Consider the following 21,319-nt stretch of genomic DNA (forward strand, 5'->3'; position numbering starts at 1 on the left):
ACTGTTCTTGTTTAACTGAGATCAGTATTTGGTTTGAGTGGCAATTCCTGAACACCAGGAGTTACAAAAATTATATCTTCCCTTGATTACAGTAAATATCTACGTTTGTCCAGATGTTTGTTTGTTTGTTTGTTTGTTGTTTTTTGTTTTTCGAGACAGGGTTTCTCTGTGTAGCCCTGGCTGTCCTGGAACTCACTTTGTAGACCAGGCTGGCCTCGAACTCAAAAATCCACCTGCCTCTGCCTCCCAAGTGCTGGGATTAAAGGTGTGCACCACCACCACCCGGCCCGGATTTTTGTTTTTTTTAAATGTGCTAACTGAGCTGGGTGTGGTAGTGCATGTATTTAGCTCACTGTCGTGGGGTATTCGGATAAGACTACTTGGACATGGTTTAAGCCAATAGAAAGTCTTTCTTAGCCAGTCTTTCTTGACTATAGTGAAGGATCAGGATCCTACTATAAACCCGAGCCTTTCTCAGTGAGCTTTTTTTTTTGGGGGGGGGGGGCAGGCAGAGGGAGGTGAGACAGGGTTTATCTTTATAGCCCTGGCTGCCCTAGAACTCACTCTGTAGAACAGACTGGCTTTGAACTCAAATCTGCCTGTCTCTACCTCCAGAGTAATGGAAGTAAAGGCATGCAGCACCACCGCCTAGCTTCAGGGTGAGCTTTTAAGCACCAAATCCATGTCCTGGGTTGACATTACTTTGGTTAACAAGCAGTTAGACAAAAACAGAACTACAGAAACCAAAAAGCAACATTAGTTCATTCAAAGACTTTCCCATATCTATGGACTTTATTGGATTAGGTCTTTGTTTTAGTTTTGGCAGGTCATGCTATCTAGATACTGAGAGTTTTACAGGCTGAATGGCACTTTCATCATGGAGTCAGTTGTGCTAAGATATGGGGCCTACTAAGTTCTGGGGCCTACTACATTACATTCCCCCCTGGTCTTAGTGAAACAGTCAAATCACAGACCCATTCTGTTTTAGTTTAAGATGCAGAGCCCCACTGTTAAACCACTCAGAATGAGAATTAAAGGCCAGTCAGTGCTGAGAGCAGAGTAGTTAGCCAGGGGGACCAAGAGAATAGAGACTAGTACCAATTATTTTCCATCAAAAGACATTCCCTGGCCGGGCAGTGGTGGCGCATGCCTTTAATCCCAGCACTTGGGAGGCAGAGGCAGGCGGATTTCTGAGTTCGAGGCCAGCCTGGTCTACAGAGTGAGTCCCAGGACAGCCAGGGCTACACAGAAAAACCCTTTCCCAAAAAAACAAAAAAAAAAAAAAAAAAAAAAAAAAAAAAGACATTCCCTGATTACTCCTGATAAATTAGCATAAAATCAACACATTTTTTCCAAAGCCATACATAGTTTTCTTTATCTCACAAGAAGTCTAAGCCTCTCCAGTTTTGTAGGACCATTTCTACAAGGGACTCTAACTCTTGTTTTAATTCAGAAATAGAAACTTTTGGTACCTCTACATCCTGATTAACCTGTCTACTTAGTTGGAAGGCATAAGAAGCACATTTACCAGGCAGAGGTGGTATCTGCCTTTAACCCTAGCACTGGGGGGAGGGGAGGCAGAGGCAGGCAGATCTATTTGAGTCCAAAGCTAGACAGTCTACAGAGTGAGTTCCAAGACAGCCAAAACTACACAGAGAAAAACATTAAAAAAAAAAAAAAGAGGCCCATTTAGTCAAACCATTAGTACATGCCCCGCCCCAGTAATATTGTTGTTGTCCATATGAATTAACCCATAAGACAGAATACCAGGAATCAGAATAAGGAAAAGTGCATACGTTAATTTAAAAGTTTTGGATACTAGACAAGTTGTAGCCCCTTATAAGTCCTCAAACATTAATTTGGGCTGTCCCCAGTCACTATGAGTTTTGTCAGTCAGTGATTGACAGTCTGGTTAGTTCCTATCCCTATGTAGTACATGGGCTGGGTATCTAAGCATAACCAGCAAGCCTGGCTGATACACTATCCCCAGAGTCCCTTCCTGTGGAACAGAGTCTGTTTCCGGTTTTCCAAGGGGCAGAATCTTTCAAAAGGAATTTTTCAGGAAGCTTCAGTTTTATAACTCCAGTTTTTGCAATGGAAACTCTTTTGTTTCCGGTAATTAGGGGGCCTAGCTATAGGACATGCACAGAATTGCAAACTCTATATTTTTATCTCAAAAGATGATAAATTTTCTTATCTTTTCATTCCTCTATACAATCAGACACTTAAAGTAGGCATCAGCAAGTAAGGTCAAGATAGAATATGGGTTGCTGGTCTATAGTCACACCATCTTCCATATGTCTGTCGTCCTTGGTTTCCAGTCCAGGCCTGAGGGCAGTGAGGGGGCTAGACCATGACCCTCTATTCATATCCCTAGTGGAAAACACAAGGCTCAGGAGGAAGTGGAGGGCCAGGGAGTAGAAGGGCCTGAGGACTCAATGAAACCTTAATTTCAATGGACCCCTAGTCCAGAGACTGTTCATTTGGCAGCATCAGTGGCTTCCATTTTGTTGACCTGGTTCTGGTAGATTCATGTGGTAATACCTACCAACTATCTTCACTGCCGTAGCAGTGGAGAAAATCACCATGTTAAATCTGTTCCACGTTGGTTTCAGCATCCCTTTGGCTGTCAGCTTAACCCAGATGTATCACTGGACTGGAACAGGGGAAACTAATAGTAGACTCAGTGTGGCTGGGGTTTCTCGGATAGTCCAGGTATTTGCCATTACCTTCCTGTTTTGTTTTGTTTTTTGGGTTTTTTTGGGTTTTTTTGGGGGGGGTTTTTTTTTGGATTTTTTTTGTGTATGTGTGGTTGTTGTTTGGGTCACTTATATAAATTGTTTTGGGTAAAATAACTATTCCAGCTCCCACGTACCTGTTTTCTTTTTTCATTTGAAAGTCATGGATGAGCACCTGTGCTATCAGGCAAGAGGATAGTTGAATTGATAGCTATGGGTTTCTCAAATGAGAATCAATGGTGGGTCACAGTCACTAGACAGCCAGCATTCTGACACTCCTCACAGGAGAGCCACAACCATGTTATGAGGTGCCGTGAGTGTAAGATCTTGACCCAAGAGTTAACTTGTTTGCTTTTTTTTTTTTAATTAAACTAGCAGTAGCTGCCATAGCTCTTAGACAGGTGTCTAAGGCCACATCCTGTCACTACAGGGTCCAATTGTTTAGACGAGTATGTCATAGAGCATTTCCATGGTCCCAAAGTTTGGGTTAAAACCCCTTTTGTCTTTTGTTTCATGAACAAACAGATAAAAAGATTTTTGGAACATCTGGAAATTCTAGGGCTAGAACAGAAATCAGAGCTGTTTTTAAAAGCCTCAAGTGCCTTTTGCTTAGTCTTAGGCTAGATTAGGGGCTTAGTGCCCCCTCTCCTTGTTCTAGTGTATAGAGACCTTGCTATTTCCATAAACTCTTGTATCCAGAGGCAGCAACATCCAGCTGCACCTGAGAACTCTTGAACCTGTCTCTCAGTCTTTGGAGTTGGTATCTGAAGTATGGCAGGAATCTTACTCTGAAACAGGCTCTGTCTTAGCTAGGGTTTCTTTTGCTGCAACAAAACACCATGACCAAAAAGCAAGCTGGGTAGGAAAGAATTTATTCGGCCTACATTTCTACATTGCTACTCACCACCAAAGGAAATCAGGACAGGCACTCAAGCAGGGCAGGAACTTAGAAGAAGGAGCTGATGCAGAAGCCATGGAGGGGTGCTGCCTCCTGGCTTGCCTCCTATGGCTTGCTCAGCCTTCTTTCTTTCTTTCTCCCTCCCTTCCTTTCTCTCTTTCTTCCTTTTCTTTCTTTTTTAAAGATTTACTTATTTTATATATGTGAGTATACTGTTGCTGTCTTCAGACACACCAGCAGAGGGCATCAGAACCCATTACAGATTCTTGTGAGCTACCATGTGGTTGCTGGGAATTGAACTCGTGACCTCTGGAAGAGCAGTGTTCTTAACCTCTGAGCCATCTCTCAAGCCCTCAGCCTACTTTCTTACATGCTCCTTTTGCCTCCCTTCAGCTGGTAGCCAAGATAGGTAGCCTTCTACAAGTCTTAGCTGATATTCTGTAGCCCAAGCTCTGTAATTCTTGCAGCAGTCCTTCAGTGGCCTTTTTATAATCTATTTTCCAAGAAAACCTTTGATAGAAAGGCCAGAAGTCTGTATTTTGTGTCTTTAAATTCTGGGGAACCAGGTATATTGCCCACTGTAACCTCCTACTGAGTCTGCCTATTTAAAAGCAAAGATGGGTTAACTCACCTTCCAATGGGAGGCTGAAGAATGTACCTTTCAAATCCAAGACAGTGTACACCTGTTTTTCTGGAGGAATCAGACTCATGAGAATCAGAGGTCCCAAGTCTCTTCACAGGCAGGTGAGGCATATTCCATAATCTCTGACAGGGCACCAGGATGCCTGTCTTCTCAAGCCAAGTGATAGGACTGAAGTTTCTCTTTCTCTTTCCTGGGTCATTGGGTATTGTTTAATCTGTTGGAAGTAGCTGAACTGGTTAGGTAAACGATTATAATAACTCTTGGTGTTAGGCCAGTCCTAGGGGTGTGGTTTCTTCTGGCAGAGGGTAAGACACCAAAATTTTGCTTGGTATCTGTAAGTCTGAATCTTGTCAGAAAAGGTGACAGTGGTTTTCAGTTTATGCAAAACATGTATTATCTGGAGCCAACTGGGACAAAGGAAATCTTTTTAGTAGCTATCATTAATACTTTAAAAAGGACCTAGCAAAAGTTGTTTAAAGTCTTTGTCAGTATTAGACAAAAGGGAAAAATCAGTTCTGTCCAGATTGCATTGTGTGGCTGCCAATTGCCCTGCCCAGCTAGGGGCAATTTTGGAGGTTTTGTTTTATTGCTTTTTTTACTTTCTTCAGAGAATCGTGGGTTTTACAGATCACTGCTTTAAAAGGAGACATAAATCATGAGAAAGGAGTGGCACTTTTTCTTTTCCTTCAGGTTCACCCCAGGGGAACTTTTTTCTTCCCTGGGCTGCTTAGAACAGGCATGGAGCAGAGTAGAGGGAGTGCTCACCTGGGGGGAACTCTTTCCCCCTCCCTGTGCCATTTAGATGGCAGAGGCCAAGCAGTACTGCTTCCAGAGTGAGACAGGTGGAGGATTTGGGGGTTCTCTGGATAACCTGGAAGAGACAGAAGGATTTGGATTCCCAACAAGAAGGGCACAAGTCTTAAGCCAGATAGCAGGAGGATCTTACTCCAGAGAAAGCCACTGGTTAATACAAGGAAACCAAATTGACAGAAACACATAGAAAAACACACAGAGACACACAGTAAAAACACCCAGGGGTGGCCACCATGCATTCATACACTTGAACAGAGGGATCCAGTGACGTCTCACATGGATCCTGGACACTGTGTATATATCAGCAGCTGTGTATGACCTCTCCTATGTGTACAAACAGAAGGCACCTTAATCAGACTTATCTCTAGAGGTGACAGAAGAGGAGACTTTCTAGTATGTTTCCCTTTGAGGTGGTGTCAGAGCCCCCTGAATCGTTAGGCAGTGACTGATCAAAGAGATCTCTAGGGACCTTGAAAATCTCAGGTTGCAGACCCAGGACCACCTGACCACCACACTCTTCTTTACTCCGAGGGGCTCCAAGATTCCCAGTGGCTTGAGGTCTTGCTCTGGGATCTTACTAGAACCCCAAAAATGTGGGGCCTCCAGAAATGTGGGGTATCCACCAGAGAAGACTGCTCAGTCTTTATCATCTTTATTAGCTGGCTGGCCACCATATGCGGTTTTGGGGATCCTAGTGTAGCCTACAGACCTTTCTCAGGGTGAGCTTTTAAGCACAATAACTATATTTTGGGTTGGCACACTTCAGTTAACAAGAACAGCTAGCCAAAAGCAGAACTACAGAAGCCAAAAATCAAAATTAGTACATTCAAAGACTTTTCCATAGCTATGGAAAAGTTTGATGTATTAGGCCTTTAGTTTTGTCAGGTGATGCTATGTGCTGAGTTTTAGTCTGAATAGCATTTCCATCATGCAGTCAGTTGTGCTAAGATCTGGGGGCCTATTAAGGTCTGGGGGGCCTGTCACAGCATTACTCGGGTAGCAGAGGCAGGTGGATCTCTGAGAGGGAGATCTTGTCTCAGAAAAAAAGGCTAACCAAAACTAATAGTTCTTTATTATTTCAAGTTATTTAGTAATTCAGGGTAGAAAAAGTCCAGCGGTCTCTTTGCTTTTGCTTCAGGTTACTCTTTCTAAAAGGCTCCCCCTTTCTCTTTTTCCTTTCTAACTCTCCTCATTCTTGTTCCATTAAAGATATTATGTATCAATATATACAAATGCAGCTAATTTTTAAACTCCAAGGTTATTACTGTAGTCTAATCATATACAACTAAGCAACAGATGAGCTAAGTTCAGAGCTCTTCAAGACTGCCCTGGCCTTCTTAGCTACTTCCCTTTGGCTCTTGCCAGAATTCCAAGAAAAGTAAAGGAAGAAGACTCTTATTTATAAAACACCTGAAATGAGATGCTCAAAATGGTACACACGATTGAGGATATGGCTCAGTATTGCAATATTACTGTAAAACAGTTTCCTGTTTTCAGTCTCCAACATCACCAAAGGAGGGTGGGGAGCGGGGTGCAGACAGCTAGGAATGGATGAGCCTGAGTTGCCAAACTTTTCAACGGCTAATATCAAATATCACTGGTCTTGATGAGAAATTAGTTTTTGAAGAATTGTTTCTTTTTAAGGTGGTAAGTATGCATTTATTTAGAATAATGAACAAATATGCTTGTCACATAATCCAGGAAGTATAGAAATCTTCATGATCCAGGAAAAAAACAAAACAATGAGAGATAAATATATGAGTGGGTTCAGCAGCTGGCATGGAAAGGGGGTTAGAGAGGGGCTGTGAGCTTACATCTACTAGGGTTTAAATGTTTAAATATGTGAAGAGAGAAGACAAAAGCCAGGGTCTCCTGAAGGTAACTGATTTACCAGCAAACAGCCAGACTTCTTGCAGGATTTCAACCAGAGAGGGAAAACAGTGGATCAGGAAGCAATCTACTTAGCAGTACAGACACAAAGCTGTCTTGGTTTAGTTTCTAGGAAAAGTAAGACTATTTTAAGAATTTGTAATCAAAGAACCTGAAGTCATATAAGTTTGGAGTTCAAATTATACTACCTCTGCTCAGGAGAGCCTTTTAAAAAGTAAAAATGTTTTATGTCTTGCACTTTCAGGGGAAGTCTGCCTTGTGGTCACATTTGATCCAGTTTCAGGATAGAGAAGAGAAACAAGAACACCTCACAGACTCACCAGGTAAGAAGGTGTTGGATAAGGTAGATTGCTTCAAGTCTCACGTATTGCAGTGTTACTGTTTTCAATTAGAGCTCTACTTCCTCATTATAAGACAGAGAAAATGGTAGTAGCTATCCCAAATGATCATGTTGAATTAAGAGGGCAAAAACAATTGTGAAGGAGTGTTAGAGTATGGTATGGTATATACTGATTTATTAAAGAAAAGTCTGGGGCTGGAGAGATGGCTCAGTGGTTAAGAGCACTGACTACTATTCCAGAGGTCCTGAGTTCAATTCCCAGCAACTACATGGTGGCTCACAACCATCTGTAATGGGGTCTGGTGTCCTCTTCTGGTGTGTCAAAAGAGAGCAATGGTGGTATACTCATATAAAATAAATAAAAATAAATAAAAATCTTTTTAAAAAGAAAGAAAAATTTTGTGACCATCATTAATAATCTTAATATCTTTTGTTACATTTTATTTAATTATTTTTTATGCGGGCATTTATATGTGGAGGTCAGATGACAACTTGGAGGAGTCGGTTCTCTTCTTCCGCCATGTGAGACCTGGGAATTGGGTTTGGTGGCAGGTGCCTTTATCCACTGCTTTATCTCAATAACACCTCCCCCCCCCCTTTTTTTATGTTGTCAGGATCAAACCCTGGACCTTGTATTAATAAATAAAATTCCAGGAAAAATTGTGTGTTTATCTCCAAGACTCTTTAAGAGTCATATTCTTTCTCATAGCTTGTTTCCTTCTTTTTAAAATGGGAGTCTTACTACAATGCTCAGGTGGCCTCAAACTTGATGTAGTTCCACCATGGTTCAAAAAGTAGCCGGGACTACAGGCGTGTATCACTACACTCAACTTAGGAGTCAGATTCTTCAATTTATAGATGGCATCTGATGGTATTAGTATCATAGTTCTTCTGCTAATCATAATTATATAGGATTCCTTAGGTCAAATGATACAACTATTTCATTTATTTATTCACAAAGACTGTTTTTCTTGGCAGTGCTGAAAATCAAACCCAAGGCCTCAACCTCTGAGTCATATAGCCCAGAGCTTGGTTTTCTTTATGTAAAATAACCATTTATTTTATAAAATGTATAATTAACAGTAGAAAGTTAGTAGAAATAAAAGATTTTGGCTGAGTTTGGTGGCACATGTCTATAATCCCAGTATGCAGGCTGAGGCAGAAGGATCAACAGTTCTGAGCCAGTCTAAGCTACATAGTGAGACCTTATCCCAGAAGACCTCAAAGAAGGTAGGGAAAGATTTTATAGTGAATCAGCCACTTAAAAGCCATTTTTTTAAATTATAAATTATTTTAAAAATTCAGAAAGAAAAAGTTTTTAAAACATATTGTTTTGAGGCAGTATCTCACTGCTTAGCTCTGGATGGCCTGGAACTCACTGTGTAGACCAGGCTGGCCTTGAACTCATGGAGATCCCCCTGCCTCTGCGTCTAGAATGCTGAGGTCAAAAGCATGCACCACCACACCCAGCTATAAAAAATTTTTGAATTCCAAAGTTAGAGTTGGGAATATGGATCATTGTTACAGCAAAGGCTCCCTTGCCAACCTTGAAAACTGGAGTTTGATCCACAGAATCTATATGGTAGGAGAGCATCAATGCCACAGAGATATCTTTTGACTTCCACCTAGAGACCATAGAGCCAGCAAGGGATGGGGAGTGAGAGAGACAGAGAGAGAGAGACAGAGACACACAGAGAGAGAATATGTGTGTATAATGTTTTAAGAATTCACAAGCTAACCTCCAACTTTAGAAATAAAATACTGCAAGTTGAGGATGTAGCTCAGTGGAAGAATATTCACCTAACAAAGGTGAGACCCAGAGTTTAATCCCTAACACTGGAAGAACAAAAGAAACAAGAAAAGGAACAGAAAGATAGGGAGAGAGAAAAAAAAGAAACAAAGAGGGGAAGTAAAAGTTACTCTCACATTTATCCTCAGTTTCTGATCTTTCACTGTCCCACCCGAGGTAGCTCTACCCTACAGTGTTTATTTGTCAATAACCTCATTTTCAAATGCATTTTATAAGACAACTAGAAATGTGGAGCTGATACTGCACTGCCCTGGAGCTCCTCTCAACAGTCATGTTCTGGAGGCCTCGTCTATAGCTACATTTACATGGATTTACATTTACATCTCTGCTGTCTATCTCATCCTCCCTTCTTCCTATAAAGAAAGTAAAAGTTGCTGGGAGTGGTACACACTTTTAATCCCAGCCCTTGGGAGGCAGAGGCAGGTGGATCTCTGTGAGTTTGAAATCAGCCTGGTCTACAAAAGGGAGTTCCAGGACAGTAAAGGTCTATTACACAGAAAAATCCTCTTGAAAAAAATAAAAAGAAGGAAAGAAAGAAAGAAAGAAAGAAAGAAAGAAAGAAAGAAAGAAAGAAAGAAAGAGGGAGGGAGGGAGGGAGGGAGAGAGAGAGAGAGAACAAAAGAAAGAAGTACACTGGTCTATGTCCTATGTCTAACAGGAGATGTAGCCATTCACAATATAAAACCATAAAACCAAAATCGCTTCTCTAAATTTCACTTCACTATAGGTAGAAGGCCTACCCTAAATAGAAAAAAAGTAAACAATTAATGGAAAAAGAAAAAGTAGAGCTGAGCATAGTGGTGATCCCAACACTTAAGTGTGGGAGAAAGAAGGTCAGGAGTTCAAGGCCATCCCTGGGGTATGTATGTATTAAGACTGTCTCAAAAGAGAATAAATCCCTAAGAAGTGGTTATTCATGGGACTATGTTGGAAAGCAGCCGGGTCCAATTAAGATGAAACAGAAGCATTCAACTCTTATGCCCAAAGAGGCATGTGAGAATATCCAGCTGTTAGAATCAGCTGCTGCTGGGTAACCTTTGCAGCTTCTGTGGTTTTGACTGGCCAAATGTGGAGGTTCAGTTAGGAATCAGAGTCATGGGTATCTTCAGTGACCTCAGTTGATGGTAGAATTAGCAAATAATAAGGTAATAAATGAAAAACACATCAAAGGCCCATGCAGTTACAGTTTCTGCTGCACTACCATATTAATGAAAGGCTAATGATATAAGAACAGTGTTTTAGTGACTCAATAAGATTAATAAGAGCATGTTACTTTTTTTTTCTCTAGGTAGTCTGACTGTGTGACTCTGGCTGCCCTGAAATGCCCCGTATAGATCTGCCTGCCTCAACCTTACAGAGATCTAATAATCTGTCCCTCCCCAAGTGCCTGGATTAAAGATAGGTGCTAGCACTTACCTAGCACAATGAGACAGACAGACAGACAGACAGACAGACAGACAGAATGTGACTGTGTATGTGTGATTGTATTGTATGATTGTTTGTGTCTTTGGAGGCCAGAAAAGGGCATCAAAGTTCCTGAAGCTATAATATACAGGTATATATACAAACAGGTAGTTGTGGGCTGCCCAGCATGAGTGATGGGATCAAACTCAGAGTCCTCTGTAAGACCATTACATACACATAAAGCTAAGCCATCTCTCCAGCCCTGAGCCATATAGCTTTCGAAGTCTGTAAAATTATCTTTTATTAACCTGGTGTAATTGTTGTCTCAGAGGCTTACTGCCTCAGTCTGGTAACCTAGGCCTAGTCCTGGAAGTTTCTAGGCTCCATACAATCTTATCTAGGTCTAGAATGTTTTTCTGTCTCTGAGACTTACTGATGAATAAGCTCATCCTTCCTAGTTCTTTCTGAACTCTGGCTGGCTGGCTGGCTGGTTAACTCAGCTGCTCTGGCTCAGACTCCTTCCCAAGCTGATTGATTCAAACTCACTTCTCTCAGCTTCTTTCTTACCGAATTGCTCTGCCTGGCCTCAAACTAACTCTGTCAATCTGTTCTAATCTTCTGGCTGCTTCTCGCTGGATTGCTGTTTTCACCTGTGTCTAGTTTGTTCTCTCTCTGCACCCTGCTTCTGTACAACTGTCATGATAAAACTGCCCTCTCTCCTCCCATCTCTCTCAGTGCTGCTCTTTAAGTAGCTTCCCTTTCCTCTATGTTCTTGTGAGAATTAGACATATCCTATTCAGTCAAATCTTTCTCTGACTCATCACTTTGCCTCTCAATTAGACATCACTTTCAAACATGGTTGCTTCCTTCTAAAAACTAACTTTACCTTCATTGTTTGGGATTAAAGGTGTATACTAAGGGCCTTTCTTTATTCCAGGTGGAGTAACCTTGTTGCTGGATTAAAATCTTTCTACAGAAGTCTATGTTTATTGTTTGAATAGAGGGGTAGTTTATAAACATTGCTCTAATAATACTTCTGGTGATTTAGCCTGTGAAGACTTAAAAATTTTTGTGGACTGGAGGTGTGGCTCAATTGGTAGAGAGCTTGCCTAGTGTGTACCATAGTGGATTTCAACATCAGTGCCCTATAGCCATGGCATAGTGGTACACACCTGTAATCCCAGCAGTTTCAGCGCTATGGAGATGGAAGCAAGACTTCAAGTTCATCTTGGCTACATGGTCAGTTGGGGGCTGGCCTGGGCTCCATAAGATTAAAAATGAGGGTGGGGTTGGTGAGATGGCTCAGCAGGTTAAGGTGCTTGCTGCCAGGTCTGATGAACCGAACTCAACCTGGAGACCTACATGGTAGAAGAGAAAAACGAACTCCCACAAGTTAGTCTTTGACCTTTATATACATGCCGTGGTACATGCATAGGTACACACATACACAAATAATAATGTATTTTATTTTAATTTATAGTATGGCTAGGGATATAGCTCAGTGATAGAACACTGGCTTACCATGTGAAAGGTCCAGTTTCATCCCATAGCATGAACATGACACACATACATAGACATCTCCATCTTTTCATCACATTATTTACTTTGTGTGGGAGGGCACACGTGTAGCACATATGAGACCCTGGTTTCAATTTCCATCACCCCTTCCAAAAAACAAAATTAAAGGAAGGTGATAATTGAAACATTTTATTTAAAAACTTAATTCTGTTTTTGAGTCTTGCTTACTCTTTGCTTTGATTGGTATTACTTACTTTGCCCTTTGAACTAACCTCTAATTGGTCAGTTTATTTCTGTCACAACATCATAGTATCATTCCATTTACTAACTGAAAAGTAGAGCCTTTTCTAAATCTCTTCCTAAAATAAAGTTCTAAATTGACATTTAAGATTTGACTATCTGGCCTTCCATTGTGTTGTCTAGTCATGTGAAATGGAGAGTCATTCCCTGACCATTTGACTTTCTACCCCAAAGGAATATAGCACTTTAATAACATACTTAAGCTAGGGTGGTCTCAGAAAGATAAGTATACCTTATCCCCTGCAAGTGTGTAAGACAATTTCCACACTGTACACTGCTTCCCTGAGTGTCAAAGAGATCAGTGTTTTAAAGTACCAGTTTGAAAATTCCTCTCCCTAAGCCGGGTGTTGTGACACACTCATTTAATTCCAGCCCTTGGAAGGCAGAGTGTAGGCATAAATTTTTTGCAACCTACTTTTTTTTAAAGATTTATTTATTTATTTTTATATGAGTACACTATAACCATCTGCTATAGACACACCAGAAGAGGGCACTGGATACTATTACAGATGGTTGGTTGTGAGCCACCATGTGGTTGCTGGGAATTGAGCACTCAGGACCTCTGAAAAAGCAGTCAATGCTCTTAACTGCTGAGCTATCTCCAGCCCTGCAACCTACTTTTAATAAGGGTTCAACTTCTCTAACTCACCACCCAGGAGAGGTAATGGAAGAGAAAAGTTATTAGGATATGGGGGAAATGGACCTTTTCAGCAATAGTTCTTTGCAGGTAGCGCCATCTTCTTGGGCAGCAGTTCAGTCCCGTAGCAAACACCAAATACAACTTAGCAGCTACAGTCCAGTCCTTTCAACAAGCAGACACCAGCAGCTGTAGCTCACTCCTGAAGAAACCATCAGGCTCAACAACTGGCCTGAAGCGAGGCTGCAGAGGCAGCAAGCTGCCGCAGGAACCTCCGGAGCAGTTCTTGGGCGAGTTTCTCTCATTGATGGCATTATCACAAGTTAAGCTCAACAACACTATGTAAGGCAAACCTATTACATCCGTGTCTTTAGCAAAGTATAGCAAGGCGGAGCAAACCAAACCAAAGCTCATTGTTTGTCTCCCAATGTCTGTGGGGTCAAATTTATACTTCTTCATTAAGAGTCATTTCACATGTCTGCTATATCCAAACATCCTTTCAACCTGTGTCTGCTTCAGGAAAACAGTCTTTCATATGTTTGCTTTAACAAGACATCCTTTCACCTGTGTTCCCCAGCAAAACATCATTTGGAATAACTAACTTTCCAAAGAACTATAAGTTTCCACTTCAGCAGAGGCAGGTGGAGCTCTGTGAGTTCAAGGCCAGCCTGGTCTACAAAGAGTTTCAGGACAGCCAATACTGTTACACAGAGAAATCCTGTCCCTTTTTTTTGGTTTGGTTTGGTTTGGTTTGGTTTGGTTTGGTTTGGTTTGGTTTGGTTTGGTTTGGTTTGGTTTGGTTTGGTTTTTCGAGACAGGGTTTCTCTGTGTAGCCCTGGCTGTCCTGGAACTCACTCTGTAGACCAGGCTGGCCTCGAACTCAGAAATCCACCTGTCTCTGCCTCCCAAGTGCTGGGATTAAAGGCATGCGCCACCACCGCCTGGCGAGAAATCCTGTCTCAAAAAAAAAACCAAAAAAACAAAAAACCAACAACAACAAAATTTTTTCAAAGTTTAAAATTTCATGTTTAATGTTAAATGTTTTCTGGGCTGAGAATGTTCTGGGCTCAATCCCCCAGTATCACGTAAACAGGGTATTGTATATGTATCACATACATGTAATCCTAACATGCAGAAGTTAGAGACCAGCCTTGGATATGTGAGACTTCGTCTCAAAAAAGCAAAAAACCCTAAGTAGGTTTCCAGTTCATGAGTCCAGAGTTAAAGGCTCACATACTTAATAGCTAATCTCTCGACTTTGCCTTTGAGTAATTATCCAGCACTGTGAGAATGAATAACTGTAGAAGATGACAGAATTTGCACATATTACATCATTTGTTAGATGTACTTTTATAAATTTTTTGTTTTAAATTTCCAAATGTAGCCACAGCTTGTTTAGAAAGAATACAACTGGTTTACTCTGTTAATAAAGTATCATCAGTACTAAGTGGTCATCCCTGAAAACATACACAAACAAGTAACATTATTATACAGATTCAGTAAGTTGCATTTATGCATTTAGAAATATGTATACACACATATATCTAATGACAAAGAAAAAAGAGTTCATGAGTCTGAAAAAGCAAAGTTATGGGGATGGAAGACACATGGGAGGGTTTGGAGGGAGGAAAGGGAAGGATGACATGATGTATTTATATTATAATCTCATGGTGGTATACCCCATCAGTCCCAGCATTTGGGAGGCAGAGACAGATGGATCTCTGTAAGTTCAAGGTCAGCCAGAGTTATACAAAAAGACCCTGTCTTGAAAGAAAAAAACTAAAATATAAATTCTTACTGTTACTCTCCTAATACTTTGCTAATATTTTTCTACATAGTTGCCCTTGGACCAGAAAGAAGAAAATCTGACTCAGGAGTTATGCTACCAACACTCAGAGTCTCTCTTATTCAAGACATGAGGTATTTGTTACACATGGTAATAAATGATGATATCCTTGAAATGTAGCTTTCACCTAAATTGTGCAAGTAATTATAACTACACTTTTTGCTTATATATTCTGAAGAAGGTATCGTCATAATTTTATTTATTTATTTATTTATTTTCATTTTATCTTACGAGTATTAGTGTTGACCTGCATATACATATATAAACCATATGCATGCCTGGTGCCCACAGAGTTCAGACTAGGAAACTAGATCTCCTAGAACCAGAATTACCAGAATTAGAGATGGTTGTTAGCTAACATGTAGGCTCTGAGAACCAAACTGAGTCTTCTGCGAGAGCAGCAAGTGCCTTTAGCCAGGGGACCGTCTCTCCAGCCCCAGGTTTGTTTTGTTTGTTTGTTTTTTTGTTTGTTTTTGGCTTTTTCGAGACAGGGTTTCTCTGTGTAGCCCTAGCTGTCCTGGAACTCACTCTGTAGACCAGGCTAGCCTCGAACTCTCAAACTCAGAAATCCGCCTGCCTCTGCCTCCCAAGTGCTGGGATTAAAAGCGTGCACCACCACCACCCGGCCCTCTAGTTTTAATTGTTTTATTATCATACTGTTTTTTCTTTCTGACATTAAATAGAAAGGGAAGATGGAGCAGAAGAGTTTTCTAAATTACAACTTCTCCTGTTTGGATTTTTGAAAAGTCTCTAAAATGCCTGTTATCTATACATATATAAATTAAAAAATCTGTAATAACAACAGGTACTTGGCAGAAAAATTGGTCTCAGAAAGATATACACTTTTTATATTTGTTTGTTTGTTTGTTTGTTTGTTTTACAGAGATCCACCTTCCTCTGCCTCCCAGGTGCTGGGACTGATGGGGTATACCACCATGAGATTATAATATAAATACATCATGTTATCCTTCCCTTTCCTCCCTCCAAACCCTCCCATGTGTCTTCTGTTCCCCACAACTTTGCTTTTTCAGACTCATGAACTCTTTTTTCTTTGTCATTAGATATGTGTGTATACATATTTCTAAATACATAAATACAATCTACTGAATCTGTATAATGTTACTTCTCGGTGTAGCCCTGGCTGTCCTGGAACTCACTCTGTAAACCAGGTTAGCCTCAGAACTAAAAAGATTGTCTCGTGCCTCCAGCCACCACTGCCTGGCAAGTTGTAGCTTAAAAAATACAAATATTAAAATTAGCATTTCTGTCAGGCAGTGGTGGCTCATGCCTTTAATTCTAGCACTAAGGAGGTAGAGGCAGGTAGATCTCTTAAGTTTAAGGCCAGCCTGGTCTGCAGAGCAGGGTTAGGGAACAAATTCCAGAACAACCAGGGCTGCACAGAGAAGCCCTATCTTAAAAAAATACATAAATTACAAAATAATTTTAACACTTCTGACTTTTTGTGCCTTTTATGGTGGCGTGTGTCTTTAATCCCAACACTTGGAGGCAGAAGCAAGCAGATCTCTGAGTTTATTATGACCAGCCTGGTCAACATAATGATGTTCAGGACAGCCAGCGCTAAATTAGAGAGACTGTGTCTCAAAACAAACAAAAAGTCACTATGACTTATCTTAAAGTTGTACTTTGTTGGTATTATATGTATGTGTGTGCATGTGTGTACATGTGTACATGTGTGCATGTGCTTGTGTGTTCCTGTGTGTGTGTTCACGTTCATTGTGTGTGTATGTGCATGTGGGACTGCAGACCAAGTTAAGCAAATCCTTGCTAATTTGAGTAGTTAACAGACTTTTTAAAAAAAAAAAAACAACAGGAGTCTGTCTTAGATGGCATGATTGCTCTCCTAGACTACTGTAAAGATAGTGTGCTTCTGCATATATGACTTTCTTTAAGGACAATATAAAAATGGAAAAAATGTTAAAACTGTGCAAGTGTTTTGGGTCTTTCACCTGTTACGGTAACTAGCTGTGGTTTGTCATCCATGCAACAGGGGGACACAAGACACATGGGACTCATGTCATCTTTTTTTTTTTTTTTTTGGTTTTTCGAGGCAGGGTTTCTCTGTGTAGCCCTGGCTGTCCTGGAACTCACTCTGTAGACCAGGTTAGCCTCGAACTCAGAAATCTGCCTGCCTCTGCCTCCCAAGTGCTGGGATTAAAGGCATGCACCACCACCGCCTGGCAGACTCATGTCATCTTGAACTTTTATTTTGACTGTGATTTATTTGAAGTGGATGCATTGTTCTAAGAAAAAATATTTCATATAGGATGTCTAAGAACAAGATGTATTTAAATGCAAAAACAATGTCTTGCTTGTTGGCTCTGATTTTTAGGCATATTCAGAACATGACTGAGATCAAGACTGACGTTGGACGGGCTCGGGCCTGGATAAGGTTATCCCTAGAAAAGAAGCTTTTGTCCCAGCATCTCAAGCAGCTGCTCTCTAACCAACCACTGACCAAGTAAGACACTGCCTTTCAAGACATTTGTTTCTGTGATGTGTGCATACAAAAGAAATTACATAAGCTGACAAACTATCGGTTTCAGCATGAATCCTGACTTAAGAACACTTGCATTGGGGCTGGTGAGATGGCTCAGTGGTTAAGAGCACTGACTGCTCTTCAGAGGTCATGAGTTCAAATCCCAGCAACCACATGGTGGCTCACAACCATCTGTAATGATATCTGATACCTTCTTGTGGGGTGTCTAAAGATAGCTACAGTGTATTTACATATAGTAAATAAATAAATTTAAAAAAAAAACAAACCACTTGCATTGCTGTTGTATAACAGAAACTACCTTGGTAGAATATTTGATCATTTCTGGGAGGGCACACCAGACTTAACAGCCAAAGACCAGATTACTATGCTGTAATCAGAAAGATAAACGCTACCTAGAAGGTTGAACTTACATTAACTTCATAGTATAAAACTTATAGTAAGAAATGGAGCCGGGCAGTGGTGGCGCACGCCTTTAATCCCAGCACTTGAGAGACAGAGGCAGGCGGATTTCTGAATTCGAGGCCAACCTGGTCTACAGAGTGAGTTCCAGGACAGCCAGGACTACACAGAGAAACCCTGTCTCGAAAAACAAAAAAAGAAAAAAGAAAAAAAAGAAAAAGAAAGAAAGAGGGCTAGAGAGATGGCTCAGAGGTTAAGAGCACTGACTGCTCTTCCAGAGGTCCTGAGTTCAAATCCCAACAACCACATGGTGGCTCACAACCATCCGTAATGAGATTGGATGCCCTATTCTGGTGTGTCCGAAGACAGCGACAGTGTACTCATAAATAAAATAAATAAATAAATAAATCTTTAAAAAAAAAAAGAAGAAGAAAGAAAATGCAAAGTTACTAAATGACAGAAGGGTCATTTCCCTGTCTCGAAAAAACCAAAACAAAACAAAAAAAACCCTGTCTCGAAAAAAAAAAAGAAAAAAAAAGAAATGGAGTAGAAAAGGAGAGTCTAATAGACACTTTTAATAGTTTAGATTCAGGAAACTGGTCACTTACAAGTCAGATAACTGTTAACCAGTTTTATAGTTCTGTCCTTATCAAAAATTAAAACTCCAGCCAGTCGATGGTGGCACAAGCACCTTTAATCCCAGCACTCAGGAGGCAGAAGCAGTCGGATCTCTATAAATTTAAGGCTAGCCTGGTCTACAGAACAAGTTCCATAACAGCCAGGACTGTATACAGAGAAACCCTGTCTCAAAATACCAACAAAAATCTTGTTTTGGCTTTTGAAACAGGGTTTCCTCTGTGTAATTCCAGCTGTCGTGGAACTTACTGTGTAGACCAAGCTGGCCTCAAACTCACAGATCTACCTGCTTCTGTCTCCTGAGTGCTGGGATTAATGCCATGAGCCACCACGCCTCACAAGAAATTCTTTTTTTTTTTACACGAGTGTTTTTTTTAATTAATTAATTTATTTATTATTTGTAAGTAAACTGCAGCTGTCTTCAGACACCCCACAAGAGGGCATCAGATATCATTACAGATGGTTGTGAGCCACCATGTGGTTGCTGGGATTTGAACTCATGACTTCTGGAAGAGCAGACAGTGCTCTTAACCACTGAGCCATCTCACCAGCCCAAGAAATTCTTTACAATGATAGGAACATTAGAATTTATTTGAAAGCTAAAAAGTTGGAGTTCTCAAGAATAAAGATTTGCAAAGAACCTGATTTAAATCTTAGACATGGCTTTCTATTGGACCTGTCATGGTAACCAACACTGTAGAATGAGTCTTTTGTTTTGTTTTGATTTGATTTGGTTTGTTTGAGATAGAGTCTTGCTATGTACCCTTGGCTATCCTTGGAACTTGCTTAGATTGGACAGGCCTCAAATTCACAGAGATCTGTCTACCTCAGCCTCCTGAGTGCATGTGCTACCACACCAAGTCTAGAATGTGTAGATGTGATTTTATAAAAAGTGTAAGGGCTTAAGCTTTAATGCACCTGGTAGACAGCTTGCCTAGTTCACTTGAAGTCATTTGTTTGGTCCCCAGCACCGATTAAATGGTGTATGATGGCACATATCTATTAACCCCAGCACTCTAAAGTTATAGACAGGAGGACCAAAAGTTCAAGGGAGACCTTGGCTATGTGTTGCAGGGTATTTGATCATACTGGGAACCCCAAGATTGTGTTATTTACTGGAAAAACCTATTTCTAGTTGTGGTGTGGCTCAGTCCTAGCACATACCTTTAATCTAAGAGCCTTCTGATTATTGTAAACAGGATTAAATAAAGTCAACCATAGGTCAAGAGTCAGAGCAAGCAACCGGTTGACAGGAAGTAAACATTAAACAACAACAACAACAACAAAAAAAACCATAGAGAGTAAGAGGAAGTCAAGAGGACAGATAGACTCAACAAGAAGTAGAAGAGAGGAACATTCAATCTGAAGGTTTTTTGAGAAAGCATGAAAGGAAGATTGCTTCTGGGACACTGGCTGAGGGTCAACTAGATGCTTTCTCTGCCTCTGAGCTAGCAGGCTTTCATCCCCAGTATTTCATTGGTGAAATCAACCAATTGAGATTTTGTTAAAAACAAAAGCTACATAGCAAGTTTGAGGCCAGTTTGGGTTTCATAATTTAAAATAAAATAAAAATGGAAGCTGAGGAGATGGCTCAGGTAGTAGAGTGTCTGCCATGTAAGCATGAGGACCCAGTTCAGACCCCTCATACCTACACAGACAAAAAGCCAGATGTGTAGCTTAAGCCCATAATCTCTTTGGTGTGTATGTTGCTCTTCGGGTGGAGGGCATGGTACACAAACAGGTGGATTCCTGGAGCTCACTGACCAGCCATTCTAGATGAATCAGTGTTTTTCCTGTGTGTATGTCTGTGTACCACGTGTGTGCAGTGCCACAACAGACCATGAGAGAGTGTTTTCTAGAAAACTAGCCACCAGTGCTCTCAACCACTGAGCTATCTCTGCAGACCGAGGTTTGAGGGCTTTTGATTGATTGATTGATTGATTGATTGATTTTTAGTTTTGTATTTTGCTCACATGTGTGTATACAAGAGCCACAGAGTGGAAGTCAAGAGGACAACTTGTGGGTGTTATGCTCTCTCTTTGCCCCATGTGGATCTCAGGGATTTAATTACAGTCATGAGGATTGGCAGCAAGTGTCTTTACCCACTGAACCTACCCACTGGTTCAGGAGGTATTAACTTTTAATCATTATTTTTGAGAATGAAAACCATGGGGTTGGGGATTTAGCTCAGTGGTAGAGCGCTTGCCAGCAAACACAAGGCCCTGGGTTTGGTCCTCAACTCTGAAACAAAACAAAACAAAAACAAAATTTTCTTTAAAAAAAAAAAAAAACCAAGAATGGAAATTGTAACTGATATTTGTGCTTACATTAACCCTTTTCAGGAAGCTTTATAAGCGCTATGCTTTTCTACGTTGTGAAGAAGAAAGAGAACAGTTTCTTTACCATCTGCTTTCCCTCAACGCTGTGGACTATTTCTGCTTTACCAGTGTGTTCACCACTATCAGTAAGTTTGGAGAACTGACTTTTAAGTAAGCAGTTTTTCAGGTGAGGAAGCACGGTGGCAAATACTTCTAGTCTCAACACTCAGAAGGCTAAAAAACAAGAAAATTGCCTGTTCAAAACCAATGAGTGCAGGCTATGTATCCTGACCCTTTCTAAAAAAAAAAAAACAACAAAAACAAAAACTGACCTAGTGGTCAGGGGATTCTCTTCATTCTTGGAATAAAAGAATTGTATCTTCCAAAGTGAGATATCTCACAGTACATGGAGAACCCTGATGCCTGTTTAGGAATGTAGGAGACTCCCTAGCTATTGGAAGTACTGCTGAACACAGCCTCAGCTGCCAGATTATGCAAGTGCTTCACTAAAAAAATTCCCCTGGGCTGAAACTTCCTGCCAGAACCAAGCCCGCACTAATCAAAGGACTATCCCACTGCTCACTGTGCCAGTGGAAGGCTTTATTGGCCTT

The 21,319-nt window shown here is 40.8% G+C and overlaps 1 protein-coding gene across 4 annotated transcripts in view; it reads left to right on the forward strand.

Moving 5' to 3' along the window:
- The window catches only part of Dennd5b (DENN domain containing 5B), a 132,829-nt gene that overhangs the window by 87,455 nt on the left and 24,055 nt on the right, over positions 1 to 21,319 (forward strand). For 3 of the 4 annotated variants that reach the window (XM_028757571.1, XM_028757572.1, XM_028757573.1), the window contains 4 exons: positions 7,227 to 7,305; positions 14,830 to 14,911; positions 17,188 to 17,316; positions 20,733 to 20,854. In XM_028757571.1, the coding sequence (XP_028613404.1) occupies positions 7,227 to 7,305; positions 14,830 to 14,911; positions 17,188 to 17,316; positions 20,733 to 20,854 (412 nt within the window). Of the gene's footprint in view, positions 1 to 7,226; positions 7,306 to 10,420; positions 10,791 to 14,829; positions 14,912 to 17,187; positions 17,317 to 20,732; positions 20,855 to 21,319 lie in introns of those variants that run through there. The other variant, XM_028757574.1, reaches the window with a different exon arrangement.

The sequence above is a fragment of the Grammomys surdaster genome, unplaced genomic scaffold (genome assembly GCF_004785775.1).
Source record: "Grammomys surdaster isolate TR1022 unplaced genomic scaffold, NIH_TR_1.0 126176, whole genome shotgun sequence".
NCBI classification, from domain to species: Eukaryota; Metazoa; Chordata; class Mammalia; order Rodentia; family Muridae; genus Grammomys; species Grammomys surdaster.